The sequence below is a fragment of the Plasmodium berghei genome (genome assembly GCF_900002375.2).
Source record: "Plasmodium berghei ANKA genome assembly, chromosome: 3".
NCBI classification, from domain to species: Eukaryota; Apicomplexa; class Aconoidasida; order Haemosporida; family Plasmodiidae; genus Plasmodium; species Plasmodium berghei.
In genome coordinates, this window is record NC_036161.2 from 623,272 (window position 1) to 644,747 (window position 21,476).

At 21.0% G+C, this 21,476-nt stretch overlaps 6 protein-coding genes across 6 annotated transcripts; 4 read left to right on the forward strand and 2 right to left on the reverse strand.

Moving 5' to 3' along the window:
* Positions 1–2,782: 2,782 nt before the first annotated feature.
* On the forward strand, positions 2,783–3,887 carry PBANKA_0317001 (BIR protein; the record flags this gene model as incomplete). Its single annotated transcript, XM_034567685.1, has 3 exons — positions 2,783–2,797; positions 2,905–3,663; positions 3,753–3,887. 3 exons carry the CDS (start codon positions 2,783–2,785, stop codon positions 3,885–3,887), a joined length of 909 nt encoding a protein of 302 aa, XP_034420054.1.
* Positions 3,888–5,700: 1,813 nt separating this feature from the next.
* On the forward strand, positions 5,701–6,617 carry PBANKA_0317021 (fam-b protein; the record flags this gene model as incomplete). Its single annotated transcript, XM_034567696.1, has 2 exons — positions 5,701–5,769; positions 5,943–6,617. 2 exons carry the CDS (start codon positions 5,701–5,703, stop codon positions 6,615–6,617), a joined length of 744 nt encoding a protein of 247 aa, XP_034420055.1.
* Positions 6,618–9,543: 2,926 nt separating this feature from the next.
* Positions 9,544–10,765, forward strand: PBANKA_0317041 (BIR protein; the record flags this gene model as incomplete). The annotated part of the gene is made up of 3 exons (XM_034567707.1): positions 9,544–9,558; positions 9,696–10,589; positions 10,679–10,765. 3 exons carry the CDS (start codon positions 9,544–9,546, stop codon positions 10,763–10,765), a joined length of 996 nt encoding a protein of 331 aa, XP_034420056.1.
* A 1,263-nt stretch (positions 10,766–12,028) lies between these two features.
* On the reverse strand, positions 12,029–13,509 carry PBANKA_0317061 (fam-a protein; the record flags this gene model as incomplete). Its single annotated transcript, XM_034567718.1, has 5 exons — positions 12,029–12,124; positions 12,265–12,483; positions 12,568–12,677; positions 12,887–13,209; positions 13,379–13,509. 5 exons carry the CDS (start codon positions 13,507–13,509, stop codon positions 12,029–12,031), a joined length of 879 nt encoding a protein of 292 aa, XP_034420057.1.
* A 2,016-nt stretch (positions 13,510–15,525) lies between these two features.
* PBANKA_0317081 (conserved rodent malaria protein, unknown function) lies at positions 15,526–16,037 on the reverse strand (the record flags this gene model as incomplete). The annotated part of the gene is made up of 2 exons (XM_034567730.1): positions 15,526–15,675; positions 15,756–16,037. The coding sequence occupies 2 exons, from the start codon at positions 16,035–16,037 to the stop codon at positions 15,526–15,528; spliced, it is 432 nt and encodes a 143-aa protein (XP_034420058.1).
* Positions 16,038–19,635: 3,598 nt separating this feature from the next.
* Positions 19,636–20,741, forward strand: PBANKA_0317101 (BIR protein; the record flags this gene model as incomplete). Its single annotated transcript, XM_034567741.1, has 3 exons — positions 19,636–19,650; positions 19,783–20,565; positions 20,655–20,741. 3 exons carry the CDS (start codon positions 19,636–19,638, stop codon positions 20,739–20,741), a joined length of 885 nt encoding a protein of 294 aa, XP_034420059.1.
* Positions 20,742–21,476: the final 735 nt, after the last annotated feature.

Genomic DNA, 21,476 nt, shown 5'->3' on the forward strand with positions numbered 1-21,476 from the left:
CAATTTTTAAAATATGATATAAACTTTTTTATGCAAATATGCGTGCATGATAATTTTCCATTATTTATATTTATTTCACTTGTTAAAAAGTTTTAATATGAATTCTCCTAAGGAAGCTCAATAAAATTAATAAATTGCACCATTGTTTTTTTTGAAAATGCTTTATATTCATGCAACGGAAAAAAGAGAACACATGTTATAAGATAGTAATGTAATGTAAATAAATAAAAAAGTTAATGTTTTGCAAAACCATTTTTTTCAACAAGGTTTTCGTATTGTATCATATTATGAAGTATTAACTTAAATTTTTATTGTCAAAATAGGAGTTAGATATTTTTGTAGGAATCTCCCTAACTAATAAGCTCAATTAAATGATGAATTAAATTATATATTATAAACTTTATATGATATTTTTAAACATATATTTATTATTATATATAGTGGTAGAAGCTTGTACCATGAGTTGTAGTTTTGTTATATGGAACTCATAATCGGGTTAGGGTTAAGTATTATCTTGTATTTAATTTTTTATAATTTGAGCACTAATTAAATATATATATACTATACCCGTATGCTTAATATTGAGATGACGTTCAAGAGTCCAAATATGCAACCAAAAAAGGGACATTGTTATTAATATGAAAGGGGTTACATAACATATTTTATAAGTTATAATATATATAGTTGAGTGTTCATGCCGATTTAATATGATTAAAATAAAATGTCTATATTGTATATGTTAATATAGATATTGGCTATATATGAAACCGTATTATGGAATATCATAATTGCATATTATATAAGTCTTGATAACCCAGAGATATATTGAATTATGCATATCATAATATGTTTCTTTATTTGATGAAACTTTTATTTAATAAAACTTATGATTTATATCATATTTATTTTGATTTAAATTGCATTTTTATAACCGAATAGTATAATAATTTTATATATCAGAATATAATTATAATTTGATTCATTTGGAACAATTGCCTACATTATAACATACATTCATGTAATTATTATATTTTTAATATTAATTAAACACACTACTAATATATAATAGACATTCATAAAATATCGATCGATATTCGACAATGCAACGTTATCTATAAAATCTTGTTATGCTTCTAACATTTTAGTAATACATAAAAAATAGACTATAAATGCATATATAATAAATTTATAAATAATAAATATATATAATACTCATTTTTTTCATTTCAAAACTTTACATATATGTTAATGTTATAATTTATATTGATATAAATAGTTCTATATACATTAATTTATTTACTATAAAGGTATAACATTAGATTAATCACTATTAATTTTAAACTTTACACTTTTGAGGTATAAATAAATTATATTTTAAAAGATTTAAAAAATAAAATATAAGTATATTAATAAAATTACGTATCATATTTTGTTCTAACAATTGTAAATCATACGATAGATATAATGCGTTATTATTATATTTCTATACATATAATATAATAAAATACTCTATCAATAACTAATATTGAAATATTGTTATATTGTGAAATCTTCATATAATTAAATATTAATTTTATCGAGAAGGCAAATGATAATACATTATTAATGTATCATTTTTATATATTTGTTAAAGACCCAATTGTGGATTTGTAATTTGTATTCTAAAAAACAAGATCAATGGAGAAAATGTTAAAGACACAATTCACGTTAAATACAGTTTATTATTCCATATTAACGCGTATTATATTTCCATTATTTTACCATAGAATTAATAAAATATAGAATTTTTAACAAACTATTTGAATGTATATACATTGACAACTATAACAATAAAATATATAAGATAAAACTGAACAATGCAAAACATTTAACGAATGTTTATCTAAATTTATATATTAAAAGAGCAAGTATATCTTATCTCTCTCCTCTCAAAGGGTAATATAACAACCTAATTAAAGAGTGTTTTCTATTATACTTTAAAATTTGCATCAATACTTATTTATGTGTTATATATTTAATATTTACTAAGTATGATTTAAAAAAAGCATGCATTTAAAGAATGGAAAATATATTATAAATTACCCAATAAACAGTATTTATAAATTAGAATATGTAGGAATAAAAATAATGTTATTGGAATGTATATATATTAATTAAATGTAATATTAAAATTATGTAATTTGGATAGAAAATGGAGGATGCAACTTAATTTGTAAATGTTATAATTTTAATAAAATATTGGTATATATTATAAGAAATAACTATATAAAGATTTAGTATATTTTTAAAAAATACTATTCATATACTTTTAAGGATTATAGTAATAGTAGTATTTTTTATTTTTTAGATTTATACAGTATTTAAGTTTTAGAAGGACAATCATTAAAACATAAGATATAAATATATCCCTTTTCTATGTTCAAACATACTTTAAATTCATTATAAAGGTATATTCATTTTTATAATAAAGTTATACCAGATGTTAGTAAGAATAGCATTTTTTGTATAAAATTCATTATATATATATTTAATCAGAATTTTATTAAACAATATTATATTTAAGGCAATTTAGCTAATTGTGATAAACAGGAATAAAACGTTTCTTTAGTAATAATATTATTTTATTATTCTATATTAATTTAATTATTGAAAAACTTATAATATATGCAACTACAGACAGTTATATATAGGGTTAAATCATTTGTGTCGCATATTGGAGGCAGCGTATATAAAACAGCATGATTATACTCAATTTACAAATCAAAAATAAAATTTCATTACAATGGATGACTATGTGGTATATGCATTTTTTAATATTGTATTTCATATAAATATCATTAAACTTTATTTAATAAATTTTTTAATAATTCGCGTTTTTATTAATTTTTTTTAACTCTTTCTTAGTGTGAACAGTTCCAGATAGTAAGTAATTGGATTTCCGATGAATTGGGCAGTGACGGAAACTATCAAATTGAAGATGAACATAAATTAAATGTGTATTGTGTTAATAATGAATGTGATGGTGACCTCGATATAATTAATGCTGGATGTTTATTTTTGTTTGAAAAATTGTTTGGGAGTTATGGATTTTTTAATAATCATAATAGAATAAATATTGTTGAATACATTTTGATATGGTTAAGTTATATGTTAAGCCTAAAATCACATGACAATATCGTCAATCTAGAAGAATTTTATGATCAATATATAAATCATGGTAATGAGTATATTAATTCTATAAATTGTGATGATTATAATACTAGTTATGTAAATCTTATAGATAAAAAGCTTGATTTGATGAATATGGATATTAAAGATATATCTAAATTTTATGATGCATTTAAATCATTATGTGATATATATTCTGAATTTGATGGAAAAACGTCAAATTGCACAAAATGTTCGGATGAAGCTCAAGAATTTGCTAAAAAATATGATGATCTTAATGAAAATTATAATAATACTAAAGGAAGTCCCTATAATAAAATATTGTCTACATTATCAAATGATTATAATAATTTTAAAAATAAATGTAATGGTGCTCAATCTATCAAATTTCCAACCCTTCCAACATATTCACGAAGATCAGTAATAAAGAAAACTATAATTTCGATTGTATTTATATTTGTTGCAGTATCAATTTTCTTGGGAATTGCTTATAAGGTAAATAATAAGGAATTAAAAAATTACTTTCATTAAATATATGCAATCATTAACAAAAATATCATACGCTTCTTAACGTTTTATATTAGTATTCGTTATTTGGACGTCGGAAACGAGCTCTAAAACAATATTTAAGAGAAAAAATAAAAAATATAAAGAAGAGAATGAATCATTCATATATGATTCAAGAGCGTGACTATTTCAGGAATAGTAATAATGGTTGATATGTTTTAAGAAATTGTCTATTTAGAAATAATTTTTGGTCATAATTTTTATATAGTTTTTATGTTTTGGGTCAGAGTTAGGTACTATATTATATTTAATTTTGAATGATTTGATAATATTTATTAGTTTAATGAATTGTTTTAAATATATATAGGAAATAAGTTATTAAAAATATGTATAGAATAAGTTGAAGTTTTTAAGATTTATATTAAGTCTAAATATGTAAGAACAAATGAAAATGAAGATTACTATGGAGAGGAACGAATAAAGAAATATATTTTGATAAATTATAAGAATTTTATTTCGTGTTAATATAACTTAATGGCAAATGTGCTCAACTAAAATACTTACTTTTTTTACTTTATTGCTAATTTGTGGTTAATGGTTTATGGGGCAATTGATCGAATATTGGGATCGATATAGAAAGATGACTCCACAATATCGATTTGGTTCTAGAAGAGAAAGGTGATTTAAATAATTACAATGCATTATATGAGAAAATGGGGGAGAATGAAGGAAGATAAAAAAACATGAAAAGGGTTATAAATTGAAGAAATTGTAAAGTCGTAAATTGAGTTGATGAGAAAATGGGATTATTAAATATATAGAGGAAGGTTATATGGCAGTTATTAATTTATTTTCTTTGTTTATAAAAGAAAAAACAATTCTTTGGAATGATAACATTTATTTAACTTATATTTGAAGTCACATTTAAAGAATAATAAATAGTAAATTTGTTTATTAATATAATGAAGTATTGCGCATATATGATACATGTCAAGAGTTTGTTTCTTATTTTATAATAATGCATAAAGTAAATTTTCTATATGATGGAATTCTCTATTATAACTAAATTATAATATATTTTTGTCTTTAATTATTATTTATAAAAGTCAAATATTGTATTATTTAAATACACAGTGCATTAACATTTGTTAAATAAATATGATGAAAATAAAAGTTAATAGAATTATGTATATTTCATTTTTCGAATTGGAATAAAAATAAATTGGTATTCCATTCAATATATTGGTTCTATATGTATTATTTTTGTGATTTAATATTATAATTTGATTATTTGTTTGAATTACATTTGAAAATATGAATATTTTATATTATTTTATTAGAAATAATATATTTGACGTTGTATATTCATAGATATATTTATAAATAAAATTATTACATACCAATTTATGAAAACAATTATTTTTACAAAAAAATGGTAAATAAAGTGGAGAATATTATTAAGTAATACTTAAAATTGGAGAAGTATTATAATAAAATATAATAAATTAGAAACTATTTAAATGTAAATAGCAACGATGATTTGTTAATTTTGTCATTATATGCCTGTATTTATTCATATAAAAAAAATATATGTATCTAATATTTTATTATTTTAATTGATATTTATTAATTTTTTCGTATTAAACAATAATAGAAAAATATAAGTTTATAAAATGTTAAAACCATATCACTAAAAGCACCAACATATTATAAATTATATTAAAAACGGTGTATTTTTTAGATAAAAGTTAATATTGATTTGAAAAAATATATAGTATTTATATCCATAAACAATTTTAATGAATATAACGAAATTTATTACAATAATACATTTATAAATTCTATAGAAATTGCAAAAAGTTAATAAATGAAATAAGTTCGTTTTTTTTATAGATATATTCATTTATTCATAAATTTTAGAACAAAAAACTAGTAAATATTACTATTTTGTGAATAAATATTAAGTTACCGACATTATCTCAAACTACATATATTAGTTCTTTTATTTAATAAGTAAAGGTAAAAATGAGAGTCAGTATTTTAAAATATGTTCTTTTTTCAATTGTTATTTGTTCTTTTGAATATGCCAAAAATGTAAGTTACACTTTATTTTCATTTATTATTAATAATATTTCATTATAGGTTTCGTATCTATTTGTTTCACATTAGCCTTATATTATTGTTCCATGTATTGGTAAGGTACTTACGTTAAATCAACAATTAAAATTAATTACATATATGTTAATAAATATTTCATTTCTTTTCAGGAACTATACTTTGTAAACGATAGAGGGATATACCTTGAAAGGAATGTAATAAACTTTAGAAATAATAGGATATTAGCATATGCAGATAACGAATTTGATTTAAATGGATTTTATGAATCAACTTTGAGTCTTGCAAGTCAACTTGGTGATTGTGTTGAAGGTAACAAAGAAATAGCACACCTTCGAAATATTATAGATTCACATATAAAGAAGCATAAAGAAAGTAATACATCACTTGATTTAAAAAATGTAGATAGTAAGGCAAACAAAATAATTAATGAGCTTCGAAAAGAATTAGAAGAAGTAAAAAAAGATATTTCTGATAAAATGAATGGTGAATTAGCAATACAGCCTATACATGATAAAATAATAATAAAAAAATATGAAAATGGTTCTGTATCAGAACATGAAGACTTTAAACAATTGAAAAATAATGAAAATAATGAAATTACATCAAGTAATCGTCATATGAAATCAAAATTGACTAAAAAATATAGAAAGGAAGCAATCAAATACATCCTGTCGTGGTTGACACTTGTAGCAGTTGCTGTTTCGGTACCAATAACAGGGTTGTTTAGCTTAATGATACTACTCATACCGTCTGGATTTTCCATATTTTTTTTCCATTGGAGAGTTTATAAATATTCCTTTAAATTAAGAAAAATATTAAAATAACCACTTTATTATTATTCTTTATTATACATGCTTAAATGATTAGAAATGATATATTTAGTATTTTATGGCATAAAATTTATACTTTTTACATTTTATATAATAGTTAAATATAATTTAATAGTTTTTTATATTATTATATATTTTAATTTAACATATAATCACGTTATATAATTAATTTACCTGTGTTTGTCGCTTTCAAAAACTCATTTGTCTATTTTCATGCACATATATTATGTATTAATGAATTTTTAATGTACTAATTTTTAGCTAGTATTTATAATTATTTTAAATAAACAAATTTAAGTACACTTATTAATAAAATTACAAGGTATATATATAGTTAAGGATTCTGGATTAGAGTTGCGTTTTGGAGAACTTGTATTTTGGGTCATGGTCCTGTACTGTGGGTTATAGTTTTGCTCTATGGAATCTATTCTTTGGGTTATGGTTATATTTTTATTAATTTGTTTATAATTTGATCATATTTATTTGTCTATAAATGGTGATTAAATATATATACTATTCCCATATGTTTAATCTCGAAATTAAGTCCAAATATTTACCACCCAAAGGAGCATAGCGATTAATACGAAAGGGGTTTCATAACATTTTTTCCATAAAGCGTAATATTGATTTAATGTGATTAAAATAAAATAGCATATTGGATATATTAATATAGATATTGACTATATATGAATTCATATTATATATATCATAATTATTTATTACATAAAACTTGTTAACTCATAGTTATATGGAATTATGCATATCATAATATGCTTCTTTATTTGATGAAATATTTTATTTAGTAAAGCTTATAATTTGTGCCACTATTATTTTGATTTAAATTATATTACGCCAATCGAACTATAATAATAGATAATCATAAAATATAGATTCACAAATAAATATCGATCGAGGATCGACAATACAACATTATCTATAAAATATTATTATGCTTCTAACATTTTTTAAGTTTTAATTGTAGTTTCTATCCTCTTTTTGTATTTAACATTTGTATTAAAATTAATTAGTAATAATAGAACTTTATATATACGCTTTAATTTATTTATCATAAGGTATAATAATATATTAATCACTATTAATTTTTAAATTTTATATTTTGAGGCATAAATAAATTATATTTTAAAAGATTTAAAAAATAAAATATGAGTATATTAATAAAATTGAATAGTATAGTTTGTTCTAACAATTATAAATAATATGGTAGATAGAATGTATTATTATTATATGACTATATATATAATATAGTAAAATATCAATAATTAATATTGAAATATTGCCATATTATGAAACCTTCATATAATTAAATATTAATTTTATTGAGAAGAACAACCATAATTAATTTTCTTTGAACTAATAATATTTTTATTAGATTATTATATATATATATATAAATTCACAAATATATAATTTAAATATATTGTTATTACAAAATAATATGTGTTCTAAAATACTTAATTTAAAAACTATGAAACAAGTAAATTACTAATTGGTTTAAAGTATCCCTCTTTATTGCATTACTTATCACATTGTACTATACAGTGATATAGCAGTAACAATGATAATAGTAATACAATAAATTATTAAATGTGAAAAAATCATTAAATTCATTTGATTCGAATATGCTGATATATATTAATTATATATATTATTAAAGGTATGATAAGATTAAAATTGTATGTATACAAGATCAAATGAAATATTATAACATTTATTTAAGCTTTAATGCAATAACATTAGACTAAAATTACCAGGAAAAATAATATTAATAATTATAGTTTCCTTAAAATATAGTTTATTATAAAATATAAAAGTAAATTATATATTTAGAAAAGTAATAATCCTATGTTATTTTTAATGGTAAAAAATATAAAACATAATTAAACTATGTAGAATAAATAAATCTTATATGGCTACATCCCTGTCTTAAAAAACATACTTCTCTTATCTCTCCTATCTAAAATGTAAATATAGCAACCTAATTATGCATAGTTTTATATTATACTTTAAATTTTGTATAAATACTTATTTATGTGTAAATATTTAACATTTACTATGTATTATTTTAAAAACAATCTACATTTAATGACTTATTTAAGTTTATAAATAGTATAATAAATACAGTTTCAGTGCTAATTGTCGTTTTAAACCGTGGAAACTATGTGCAAAATAAATTATAAAATTACATAATAAGATATATTTCTAAATTGAAGTATATAGGAATAAAAATAGTTATATGATTCAAGATGTATTATGAACTTATTTATATTAAATAAAAAAATATTAAAATTGTGTATATCAATTAAAAAAGGGAAAAATACAACTTATTTTATAAATGTTATAATTTTAGAAAAAACTGTATTATATATTATAAGAAACAAGCATATAAATATTTAATATATTTAAAAAAATAACTATTTATATACTTTAAAGGATTATAGTAATAATATAACTTTTTATTTTTTAGATATATACAGTATTTAAGTTTTAGAATTGAAATCATTAAAACATAAACTATAGATATATTCCTTTTCTATGTTCAAACATACTTTAAATTCATTATAAAAGTGTATTCATTTTTATAATAAATTTATACCATATTTTATTAATAATAGTCTTTTTTGTATAAAATGCATCAAACCTATATTTAATCAAAATTTTATTAAAAAACCCTCTATTTAAGGTAATTTAGCTAATTATCATAATGAGGAATATAACGTTTTTTTAGTAATAATATTATTTTATTATTCTATATTAATTTAATTATTGAAAAAATTATATATTTAACTACAAACAGTTGTTATATATAGGGTTAAAGTATTTGCGTCACATATTGGGAACAGTGTATATAAAACAGCATGATTCTACTCAATTTATAGATCAAAAATAAAATTCCATTATAATGAATGACTATGTGGTATATGCATTTTTTAATACTAATAATTTCCTTTACATTTTTTAATATTGTATTACATATAAATATCATTAAACTTTATTTAATAAAATTTTCAATAATGCACATTTATAATATTTGTTTTTAAATGTTTTTTTTAGTGTAGAAGGTTCCTTTTTGTAAGGAACTGGTTTCCCGATAAATTAATTGATGGAAATTATCAGTTTATTAGTGATAAAGAGTTCAATAAGTATTGTAATAATAATTGTGATGGTGATCTCGATAAAATTAATGCTGGATGTTTATTGTTATTTAATGAATTATTTGGGAATTCTGAATTGTTTAAGTATCATAATAACATCAATATTGTTGATTACATTATCATATGGTTAAGTTATATGTTAAGCCTAAAATCACATGATAATATCAACAATCTAAAAGAATTTTTTGATCAATATATAAATAATGGTAAAGAGTATATTAAGGCTATAAATGGTGTTAGTGACTATAAAAGTTACAAGGATCTTATAGATAAAAAACAAGAGTTGATGAGTATTGATATTAAAGATATTTCTAAATTTTATGATTCATTTATATTATTATGTGACATGCATACTAATTTTGATGAAAACAAGAAAAATTGCGCAGGATGTTCGGAAAAAGCTAGTCAATTTGCTAAAAAATATAAAGAATTTAACAATGGTTCTAATAATACTGATAGTATTTCATATAAACAAATATTGTCTAATTTATTAACTGATTATGATAATTTTAAAAAATATTGTAATAGAAAAGGTGTTAATTGTAACAATTTTCCATCCCTTCCATCGATAGAAAAAACAAAAACTACTGTAAATTTGCCTGAGAAGGCTGAACAAATTATACAAATTTTTAAACAGAGTGAGCAAAGTTCTGGAGAGATTTCTGAACAAACTGCACAACAAATTGTACAAATTTCTGAAGATACATCATCAAGTTCGTCGATAGGAAACAAATTATTTACAGTTTTATCGATATTTGGTGCAATAACATTTTTTTTAGGAATTTCCTATAAGGTAAATAATAAGGAATTAAAAAATTATTTTCATTATATATATGCAAACATTAACAAAAATATCATACGCTTCTTAACGTTTTATATTAGTATTCGTTATTTGGACGTCGGAAACGAGCTCAAAAACAATATTTAAGAGAAAAAATAAAAAATATAAAGAAGAGAATGAATCATTAATATATGATTCGAAGAGCATTGACTATTTAAGGAATATTAATAATGATTTATATATGTTAAGAAACAGTTTATTCAAAATATGCAGTTTTTGCATAATTTTTATATAGTTTTTATGTTACGGGTTAGGGTTAAGTGTTATGTTGCATTTAATTTTTTATAATTTGATAACATTTATTAGTTTAAAGAATTGTTTTAAATATATATATAGGAAATAAATTATTAAAATATGTAAAGGATAAGTTGTAGTTTTTAATATTTATATTAAGTGTAAATATGTAAGAAAAAATGAGGATAAAGAAATATATTTTGATAAATTATAAGAATTGAATTTCGTGTTAATATAAATTAATGCTAAATGTGTTGAACTATGTACTTTTTGTATTTTATTGTTAAATTCGTGGTAAATATATTTAAGAACTCTTATTATACTGTATCATAATTTCCTATTATATAAGAAGTGTTAATCGGAGTTTAAGGTTCGATTGGGGTATAGATAGGACAATATACAGACATTTGGTTTATTTGATGTGAGAGTTTTTTGAATTTAATATATGAATCCTACATGAAATCGTAACATACGTTATATATGAAGGTATAAAATTATAATAAACTGTGTTTTAATAGATTGTTTACATTATAATTTAAAATAGACGAGCTGTTTATTTTTAATATCAATTAAATAAATTACATATTTTTATAATAGACAATTAAAAAATATAGATATATATTTGAGTGGATAAAATTTAAATTATATTTTTTGAATATATTTATATTATTATTGCATATTTGGATTGTGTGAACGGTTTAAAGAGAAAATTTAAGGAAAAAATATAAATAATAAAGATAAATATGATAAGTATATTAATTTGAGGATGGTGATAGATATATTTTATGATATTTCTATATTGATATACAATTAATTATTAACATATTTTAAGTTTTATGATAATAATAAAGTACAAAACATAAATTTTTAACGTAAAAAAAGTGATGGAATTAATATAAAGGGGAACGATACAGAAAAGCTAATTGGATTATAGCATTAATTATTTGATTTCGTCACAAATTAAACCCATTCAATATATTTTAATTCAAAAGGAACAAAAAATCACATACTAAATAATAATTTTTAAACGATAAAAATGTTGTGCTGGTAATTTAAATAGGCATTACGCATAATCATAAATTAATTTTATTAATATATGTATCCAAATATTAAAGTGTTGAAAGAGTTATACTTGGGGGATATTGCTGTTTACTAGATCAGATACGTTGTTCTAAGCTTAGGATACTCGAGCATGCATAATTTCTCTCTCTTTTATCGCAGGCATACTCGATAGAATTCCCACCATCATAAATCTACGAAAAAAATGGATAAATATATAAAATACGTCAATATTTTGTGTATGAATATCATAAAATATATGAATTATAGAGAAACTATATTTTCGATAAATGCTAAAATGAGAAAAAAATTATAATTTTATGAGATTGCTTACAACGTTGATATAAGTAACTTGAACATTATCGTTGCGTTTTTTAACTACAAATCCGGCTATGTTAGTACCCAATTTGGTTAATGCTTCCTCAGGATCAATGCCAGTTTCGATTGATTGTGTATTTTTTAATATTTCTTTCATATTAGGTTCATTATAGATATCACCGAGATAATTTAGAGCTCTTGAAGGACAAAGAATTACAGTTGTGTCATTAGATGGCTACAAAATTAATGAATAAAAAAAATATATGTATTGTGGAAATCAATGTATAATAATATGAACAATGGAAAAAAATTTGCTTACTTTAACTTTTGCGGCTAAAACATATTTTTTTATGATGTTTGAATAATTAGAATCTATGTTAAGTTTGTCAAACATGATTAAGTATTTGGAGTATACACGAACAATATTTCCTAAAAAAATTATTATTTTGGAGATATAAATGAAATATTATGAATATAACAAAATATAAATGAAAATAATAGACAAAGAATAGTAAAATTGAAAGATGCGTAAATAGTGATAAGGACATATTAAAATTATTGATTATATTTTATGCACCCTTAATAAACTTGTAATAGTATTTTTGTGTATCATTGAAATCCCAGAGTTTCTCTATTACGACAGAGTACTAATGAAAAATAAAAATATGGATATATATAATAATGATTATTTAATTTGAAGTTATTTTTATATCTTAAATATTGTTTGGTATTTGATACGTTAGAGGCGTATGGGATCGTAAGATGAACTCTTGAAATGTCCATATTTCCAATTCTCTTAAAATATATAATTTTGCTTTCATTTTCTTTATAAAAGGTCGAATAATTGTCTGCACTAGTCTCAGAAAGTTTTAGTAAAAGTTCTGAAGTATCGTTTGCATGATCTATTGCTGCTAAAATTTCATAAATGTCATAACATACAAAGTCTCTGTATTTCTCAAATCTTGAATTTGAAATATTATTGGTGAAAGTGAGATTATTTTTGATGGGTAAAAAAAAGAAAGAAATGAATTTATAAAATTGGATTAAAAATGTTTAATGATTATGAAGAGATGGGTTTGATGAATATGGATATTTATATTATATGTATATATTTTTCGATATTTTCATACATTGTTTTTTGGCGGTCGGGGTTGGCCTCACTAGAAACATCTGGAGCATATTCGGCTGCAAATGCTACATTTTGCATATATCCTGCGAGGCTTAAAAGTATCAAAGCAATTTTAATATATCCTTTATTCATTTTTGGATTTGATAAGTAAAATATGAATTTAAAAACTGTAAAAACAGGTTATATAAGTAGATTTGAAATCGAAGGAAAAAAATATGCAATGATTTATAAAAAATTAATACTTATTGAAAAATAAAAAAAATTTTATATAATTATTTAAACGAGAAACTATTTAAACGAATTTGTTGCAAGGGGGGGAAGATAACGTACAACTAAAATTATAGAGCACCCAGCATGTTATGATTTTAATTTTTCTAATACTATAATATTTAAAAAAGTAGCTTTAATTAATTATATATAATATTTTATATGTTACGCGTTATGGGAATACAAATTTTTGTTTTTTATAGTTAGGTAAAATTAAAGCTTAGTTTTACAAAATATCTATATATATAGGATTTGTAAGCATTTATATGGATCTGAAAAAAAATGTATGGATGGATACTCTACCTAATGAAAATTGATAATTTAAAATATAGAGAGAAAAGAATCAAAAATAAATAGTTGTTTTGTTATTTTTCTCTTTTATTTGAGTATGGATGTTTTTTATATTTTTATGTATTAAAGAGTTTAATTTATGGTGAAAATGCATTATTTATATATGGTTGCAACTATTATAGCTACAATAATAACATTCCAATTCATCTTAACAATAGAATGGTACATTTTACATTATGATGAATTATGTTTTCTGTAATTTTATTTTTTACTTTAATTGAAAGTTTAATAGAATTTTTCTAATATTATTCGTTAAACGGTCAAAATTATATATTTTCGGTGATAGCAATGATATACATTATTTCTTGCAAATTGATACAAATTATAATAAAATATTTTTTATGTATCAAAATAAAAAATATATATATATATAAAAACAAATATAAAATTAAATAAAAATTTAATATTTTTTTTTCGTGAAGCTGTGATGTGGAAATATATCAGGTTTAATGCTGCAGGTTTATGAGTTTGAATACAAAAGAGTATATAAATTTTAAATAAATCATATATATTTTGCTCATTATTATAAATATAGTGGTGTAATATCTATAAAGAAAACTATAATTAGAATTTCTGTGTATTTTGATTAAAACAGGAGGGAATTAATCAAATATATTTGGTATATGATGGGATTTTATATTTAAATTATTTGTTGTATTTTTTGCTCTGTGATTGAGATATGTAAAAATAGAGGTGATATAGTGTTTAAATGTTCGAGATAGCATAATAATGTTTATTGAATATGAGAAAAATAAAAAGTTAATAGAGTAATTAAATTATGATTTAAGATTTTGGGATGATGATAAATTGGTAATTCCGTGAAATATAATGTTTTTATACAACTTATATAATTTGTACAATTTTGTTTATTGGTTGTATTTAATGTTATAGTGTGGTGATTTATTTGGGGTATGTTTGTGAATATACATATTTTATGTGATATTAACAGAAATAATGTATTTCATGTTGTGTGAGATTACTATTATAAATAAAAGTATTAAATATCAGGGTCTAAAAATATATGTAAGTTGAGAAAAAAGATAAAATATAAGGTTTTGTTAAATAATTATAAGAGAGAAATAAATTGAATTATTTATTTATTATTACTATTATGATTATATAATTGTTAAAGGAATTGGAATATTAGATGGAAAATATGTAGTGAAATGCCTTTTATTTTGGATTTGTTATGAAAATAAATTATCATTTTGTAGATATATACTTTTTTATTCTTTATTTAAAATGGTAGTGTGTGTAATAATATTATAAAAATGTATGTAATGGTTATTGAAGTTTTATTTTTATTATGATAGTGGTCAATAAAATGTATATAGATTAATAAATATTATAAAATTACATAAATTAAAATTAACCAAAATGATGAATTTTAAACCATGAAAGAAATTGGAATTGAAATATATTTTTGTGGATATATAGTATATCTTATTTGAATAAGGATATTAATTAATATTGGGGAAGTAAAAAAGCAAAAAATTAGGATTATTAAAATGAAATAGGAAAGTAACTATGTTATATTATGATTAAATAGTGGAAGAAATGAATAAATGTTGGAAAGTTACCCACGTCATCTTCGTTGTTTATGATTAATTTCTTAGATTTTGAATAAATTTTATATAAATGTATATCAATATTGTTATGGAGGTGAGGGGATAGTTTGTTCTGTAAAGGGGAAGAATAAAGAAATGATGTTTATATAAGGGTGAAGGTAATATAAATTATGGATATACTTTTTGTTTAACTTTTTGCAATGATACATTATATTTAAAATTAAATGAATATCCAGATGGAGTTTGTATAGTATGACCTAATTCATTAAAATGGTCATAATTAAGACGTTGGGGATTTATTTGGGGAGAAAATTGATATAATGTATTTTTTGGATGTATTTTCGAAAATACATTATAATAGAGCTTTTTAAAATCTGCATTTATATATAAACTAGTTAGATGTTTTAAATCAGTATAAAATTCTTTTTCTTTTAATAATTGAATTTCTTCGGGATATATATTGATAGGTATCATATTATGAATATCCTTTGTAATTAGAAGATTTTCGGAGAATTCGGAAGAGGGTTTGATGTTATTTTGATTTAAATTGTTTTGTGGTTCATGATTCGTAATATAAGAAAAAAAACACAAAAATACATCATATTGTATATAAATATGCCTATATTAATTGCTTTAATTAATTTTGTGTACAGATATAATAATAAATTAAGATAACAATATTTGATATATTTTTAATTTTCTTATCTTTTTAGTTTCCATTCTGTAGAAAAAAAAACAAAGAAAAGCCATAAGACGGGAGATGAGTCAGTTAAACATAAGGAGAGTATGAGACTGATTTTCAAGATCTCGAATTTATAGATGAATACGATCCATTATTAATAGAAATTTATAAAGGGCGTCAAGCTGAATTAGATAAGCCCTTTATCTCAGAAACCGACGGTATTTTCGTTGATAAAGTGCCCATATTTTTAAGAAGAGAAAATGAAACAATGAGATGATGGTATATTAGACCATATAAAGAAAAATATGAAAATAATAATACTTTTATTTTGATAATTATTAAGAAAAATTACCAATAGAAGCAAATGAACGCACATAAAAAAGGTGATGCACACATGCAGTACCTAAGGCTCCTGAAAAACACGAATTAAGTACAATAAATGGAGAAGACTCAAGTACGCTATATTTGGACGAAGAATAAAACGATGGAATGAATGAATGAATAAATAAATACTGCATAAAGAAAATATGAAGTAATGCATCCCTAAAAATAACTATTGAAAAATCGAAGCTATTATATAGAATATATACTTTTTATCAATAATAATAGTAATAAGAAAACGAGTAAATGGTTGCAAATGGTTCAAGTTATATACTTTTTTAACTAATTAAAATTATATATATTTTTTTTTGCCTTTTTTAACTTAATAAACAATAAAACATATAACAGTAGAAATTTAATTTAGTGATTATGTCTTATCATACAATTTGATAGGGTTTAGGGTCAGTGATCTGTATTACGAGTTACCGTTTTGCTCTATGGAATCGATGTTTTGAGTTAGAGTTTTATTTGCATTAATTTTTTTATGATTTGAACAGTAATTAAATATATGTACTATATCCGTATGTTTAATCATAAGATGAAGTTCAAAAGTCCAAATATACAACCTAAAAGAGCCATACGCTAATATGAAAGGGGTTACATAACATATTTCATAAATTATAATATATATAATTGAGTGTTCATATCGATTTAATATGATTAAAAGAAAATGTCTATATTGCATATATTAATATATTATGATGTATCATAATTATTTATTATATAAGACTTGTTAACCGAGAGCTATATTGAATTATGCATATCATATGTTTCATTTTATGTAAATATTATTTAGTAAAACTTATGATTTGTATCATGTTTATTTTGATTCAAATCGTATTTTTATAACCGAACAGTATAATAATTTTATATATCAGAGTATAATTATAATAAAATTAATTTTGAACAATTCCCTACATTATAATATACCTCCATGTAATGATTATATTTTTAATGTTAATTAAACACACTGCCAATATATAATAGATAACCATAAAATATAGATTCATAAATATCGGTCGAGATTCGAAAATACAACGTTATCTATATAAGGCATTTTATACATCTAGCATTTTTAGTAATACAATAAAAATGTATATATTAATAAAAAATTACATTATATATATATGTATAAAATCCTTTTAACTTTCGATTATATATAATATAATTTATACTAAAGTTTTAAATTAAAATTATAGAAATAGTTTTTTATAATTTAATTTATTTATTATAAAGGTATAATATTAGATTAATCATTATTAATTTTTAAACATTATAATTTTGAGGTATATATAAATTGGAAATATATATTTAAAATAGTTAAAAAATAAAATATAAATATATTAATAAAATTTAATGTTATATTTTGCTATAACACTTATAAACAACCTGGTATATAAAATTAACGTTGTTCTAATATATATAATATTGTATCAATGACTAAAACTGAAATATGTTAAATTTGGGAAATATATACAATTATATATTAATGCAAAGTATATAGAAAAAGTATGTAACAATTAATTTAATTTGAATTAATAATATTTTTATTAGGTTATTATATATATACAAATTCACAAATATATTGTTATTGCGAAATAATATATGTTCTAAAATGTTATACTTTACAACAATGAAACAAGGAAAAATACTAATTGGATTATAGTATTCCTCTTGAGTGAATGAATTATCTCATTGTACTATACAGTTATGTATCATTAGTAACAACAATAATAATATTAGGTTAATATATTATTTTATTTGATAGACTACATGGGTATAAATTCATCATATATATTATTAAAGGTATGATAAGATTAAATAAAATATTATAACATTTATTTAAGTATGCATTAATGCGATAATATTAGAATTAACACTAACAAGCAAAATAATATTAATAATTCTATAGTTTCCTTAAAAATATAGTTTTTCATTAAGAATTTGAGTTAATTATTATAAAATATACAATATAATATTATTTATTAAAATATAAAAGAAAATTATATATTTAGAAAATTAATAATTCTAAGTTATTTTTAATTAATAATTTTAATGTATACATTAATTGAAAGTTTGAATGGTAAAAAATATAAGGTATAATTAAACTATGTAGAATAGGTAAATTTTATATGGCTACATAATTGTCTTAAAAAAGTATAATTCCCTTATCTCTCCTATCTAAAATGTAAATATAACAATTTAATTACACATAGTTTTCTATTATACTTTAAAATTTGTATAAATACTTATTTATGTGTTAATATTTAATATTTGCTAAGTATTATTTTAAAAACAATATGCATTCAAAGACTTATTTAAGCTTATAAATGGCATAATAAATGCGGTTTCAGTGCTAATTGTCGTTTTAAACCGTGGAAAAGATGTGCAAAATATATTATAAAATCACCCAATAAGGTATATTTCTAAATTTAAGTATATAGGAATAAAAATAAAATTATTGGACTCATTAAGATGGATTATGAACTTATTTATATTAAATAAAAACAATATTAAAATTATGTACATGCAATTAAAAAAGGGAGCAATGCAAATTATTTTATAAATGTTATAATTTTAGAAAGGTTTATATTATATATTATAAGAAATAAGTATATAAAAATTTAATATATTCCTTTTCTATGTTCAAGCATACTTTAAATTCTTTATAAAAGTATATTCATTTTTATAATAAAGTTATACCAGATGTTAGTAAGAATAGCATTTTTTGTATAAAATTCATTATAAATATATTTAATTAAAATGTATTAAGCAACCTTCTATTTAAGGTAATTTAGCAAATTATCATAAAAAGGAATGTAACTTTTTTTAGTAATAATATTGTTTTTTTATTCTATATTAATTTCATTATTAAAAAGTTATAATATATTTAACTACAAACAATTGTTATATATGGGGTTAAAGTATTTGCGTCACATATTGGGGGAAACGTATATAAAACAGCATGATTCTACCCAATTTACAAATCTAAAATGAAATTTTATCACAATGGATAAAAATCTGGTATATGCATTTTTTAATACTAATAATTTCCTTTACATTTTTTGATATTGTATTATATATATCATTAAACTTTATTTTATTAAAATTTTCAATAATGCACATTTATAATAATTGTTTTAAAATTTTTTTTAGTGTAATAACTTCATTTATGTAACAACGAATTTAGAATATGATTCGAATAATAAAAATTATAAATTTAAAGATGATACACATTTCAAAGATTACTGCCCTAATAAAAACTGCAATACTGATCTCGAAAAAATTAGTGCTGGATGTTTATATTTTTTATATACATTCTTTGGGAGTTCTGATTTGTTTAAGTCTGTTGCAAATAGTAACATCGATATTGTTGAATACATTATGATGTGGTTAAGTTATATGTTAAACTTAAAGGAAAATACTAGTAGCTCCATCAGCCATCTAGAACATTTTTATAAAACATATATAAATAATGATAAGTATCAAAAGCCTATAACTGGTGTTACAGAATATAATAGTTATAAGGATCTTGTAGATAAAAAAAAATATTTGTTGGATATGGATAGTAATATTATATCTAATTTTTATGAAGCATTTAAATTATTATGCAAAATGTATACTGAATTTGATGAAAGCACGTCAAATTGCACAAACTGTTCGCAATATTCCAAAACGTTTGCTGAAAAATATGAAGAACTTAATAAAAAATCGGATATTGCTAATAATAGTTCCTATAAGCAACTATTGTATACACTATCAAATGATTATAATAATTTAAAAACTAAATGTAAAAATTGTTTATCCCTTCCAGAGATAGAAACAAGCATTTATGCATTAACATCTGAAGATACATCAAGTTCTTCGATAGGAAACAAACTATTTACCGTTTTATCTATATTTGGTGCAATAGCATTTTTTTTAGGAATTTCCTATAAGGTAAATAATAAGGAATTAAAAAATTACTTTAATTATATATATCCAAACGTTAACAAACAAATCATACGTTTCTTAACATTTTATATTAGTATTCGTTATTTGGATTTCGGAAACGAGCTCAAAAACAATATTTAAGAGAAAAAATAAAAAATATAAAGAAGAGAATGAATCATTAATATATGATTCGAAAAAAGTGACTAGTTCGGGAATAGTAATAATGGCTGGTATATTTTAAGAAATTACCTATTTAGAAATAATTTTTGGTCATAATTTTTGTATAATTTTTATATAGTTTTTATGTTGTGAATCAGGGCTATGTTTGTGGACCCCATATTCGGGTTAGGGTTAAGTATTACACTGCATTTAATTTTTTATAATTTGATAACATTTATTAGTTTAAAGAATTGCTTTAAATATATATAGGAAATAAATTATTAAAATATTTAAAGGATAAGTTGTAGTTTTTAATATTTATATTAAGTTTAAATATGTAAGAAAAAATGAGTATGAAGAAATATATTTTGATAAATTATAAGAATTTTATTTCGTGTTAATATAACGTAATGTCAAATGTGTTGAACTATGTACTTTTTATATTTTATTGTTAATTTTTGGTTAATAGTTTATGAGTCAATTTATCAAATATTGGAATCGACTTGTTCCTAGAAGAGAACACTGCTTTAAATTATTACAATTCATAATATAAGAAACGGGGGTAGAAGGAAGGGAAGTAAGGAAAAAACATGAAAAAAGTCGTAAATTGAGTTGATGAGGAAATGGGATTATTAAACATATAGAAAGTTATGCAGGTCGATCCTGCACCATTTATTTATTTATTTTATAAAAAAACACAATTATTTATAATTATAAATTTAATTAATAGTTTTTGTTTTGGGTTCAGATTTTTTGGA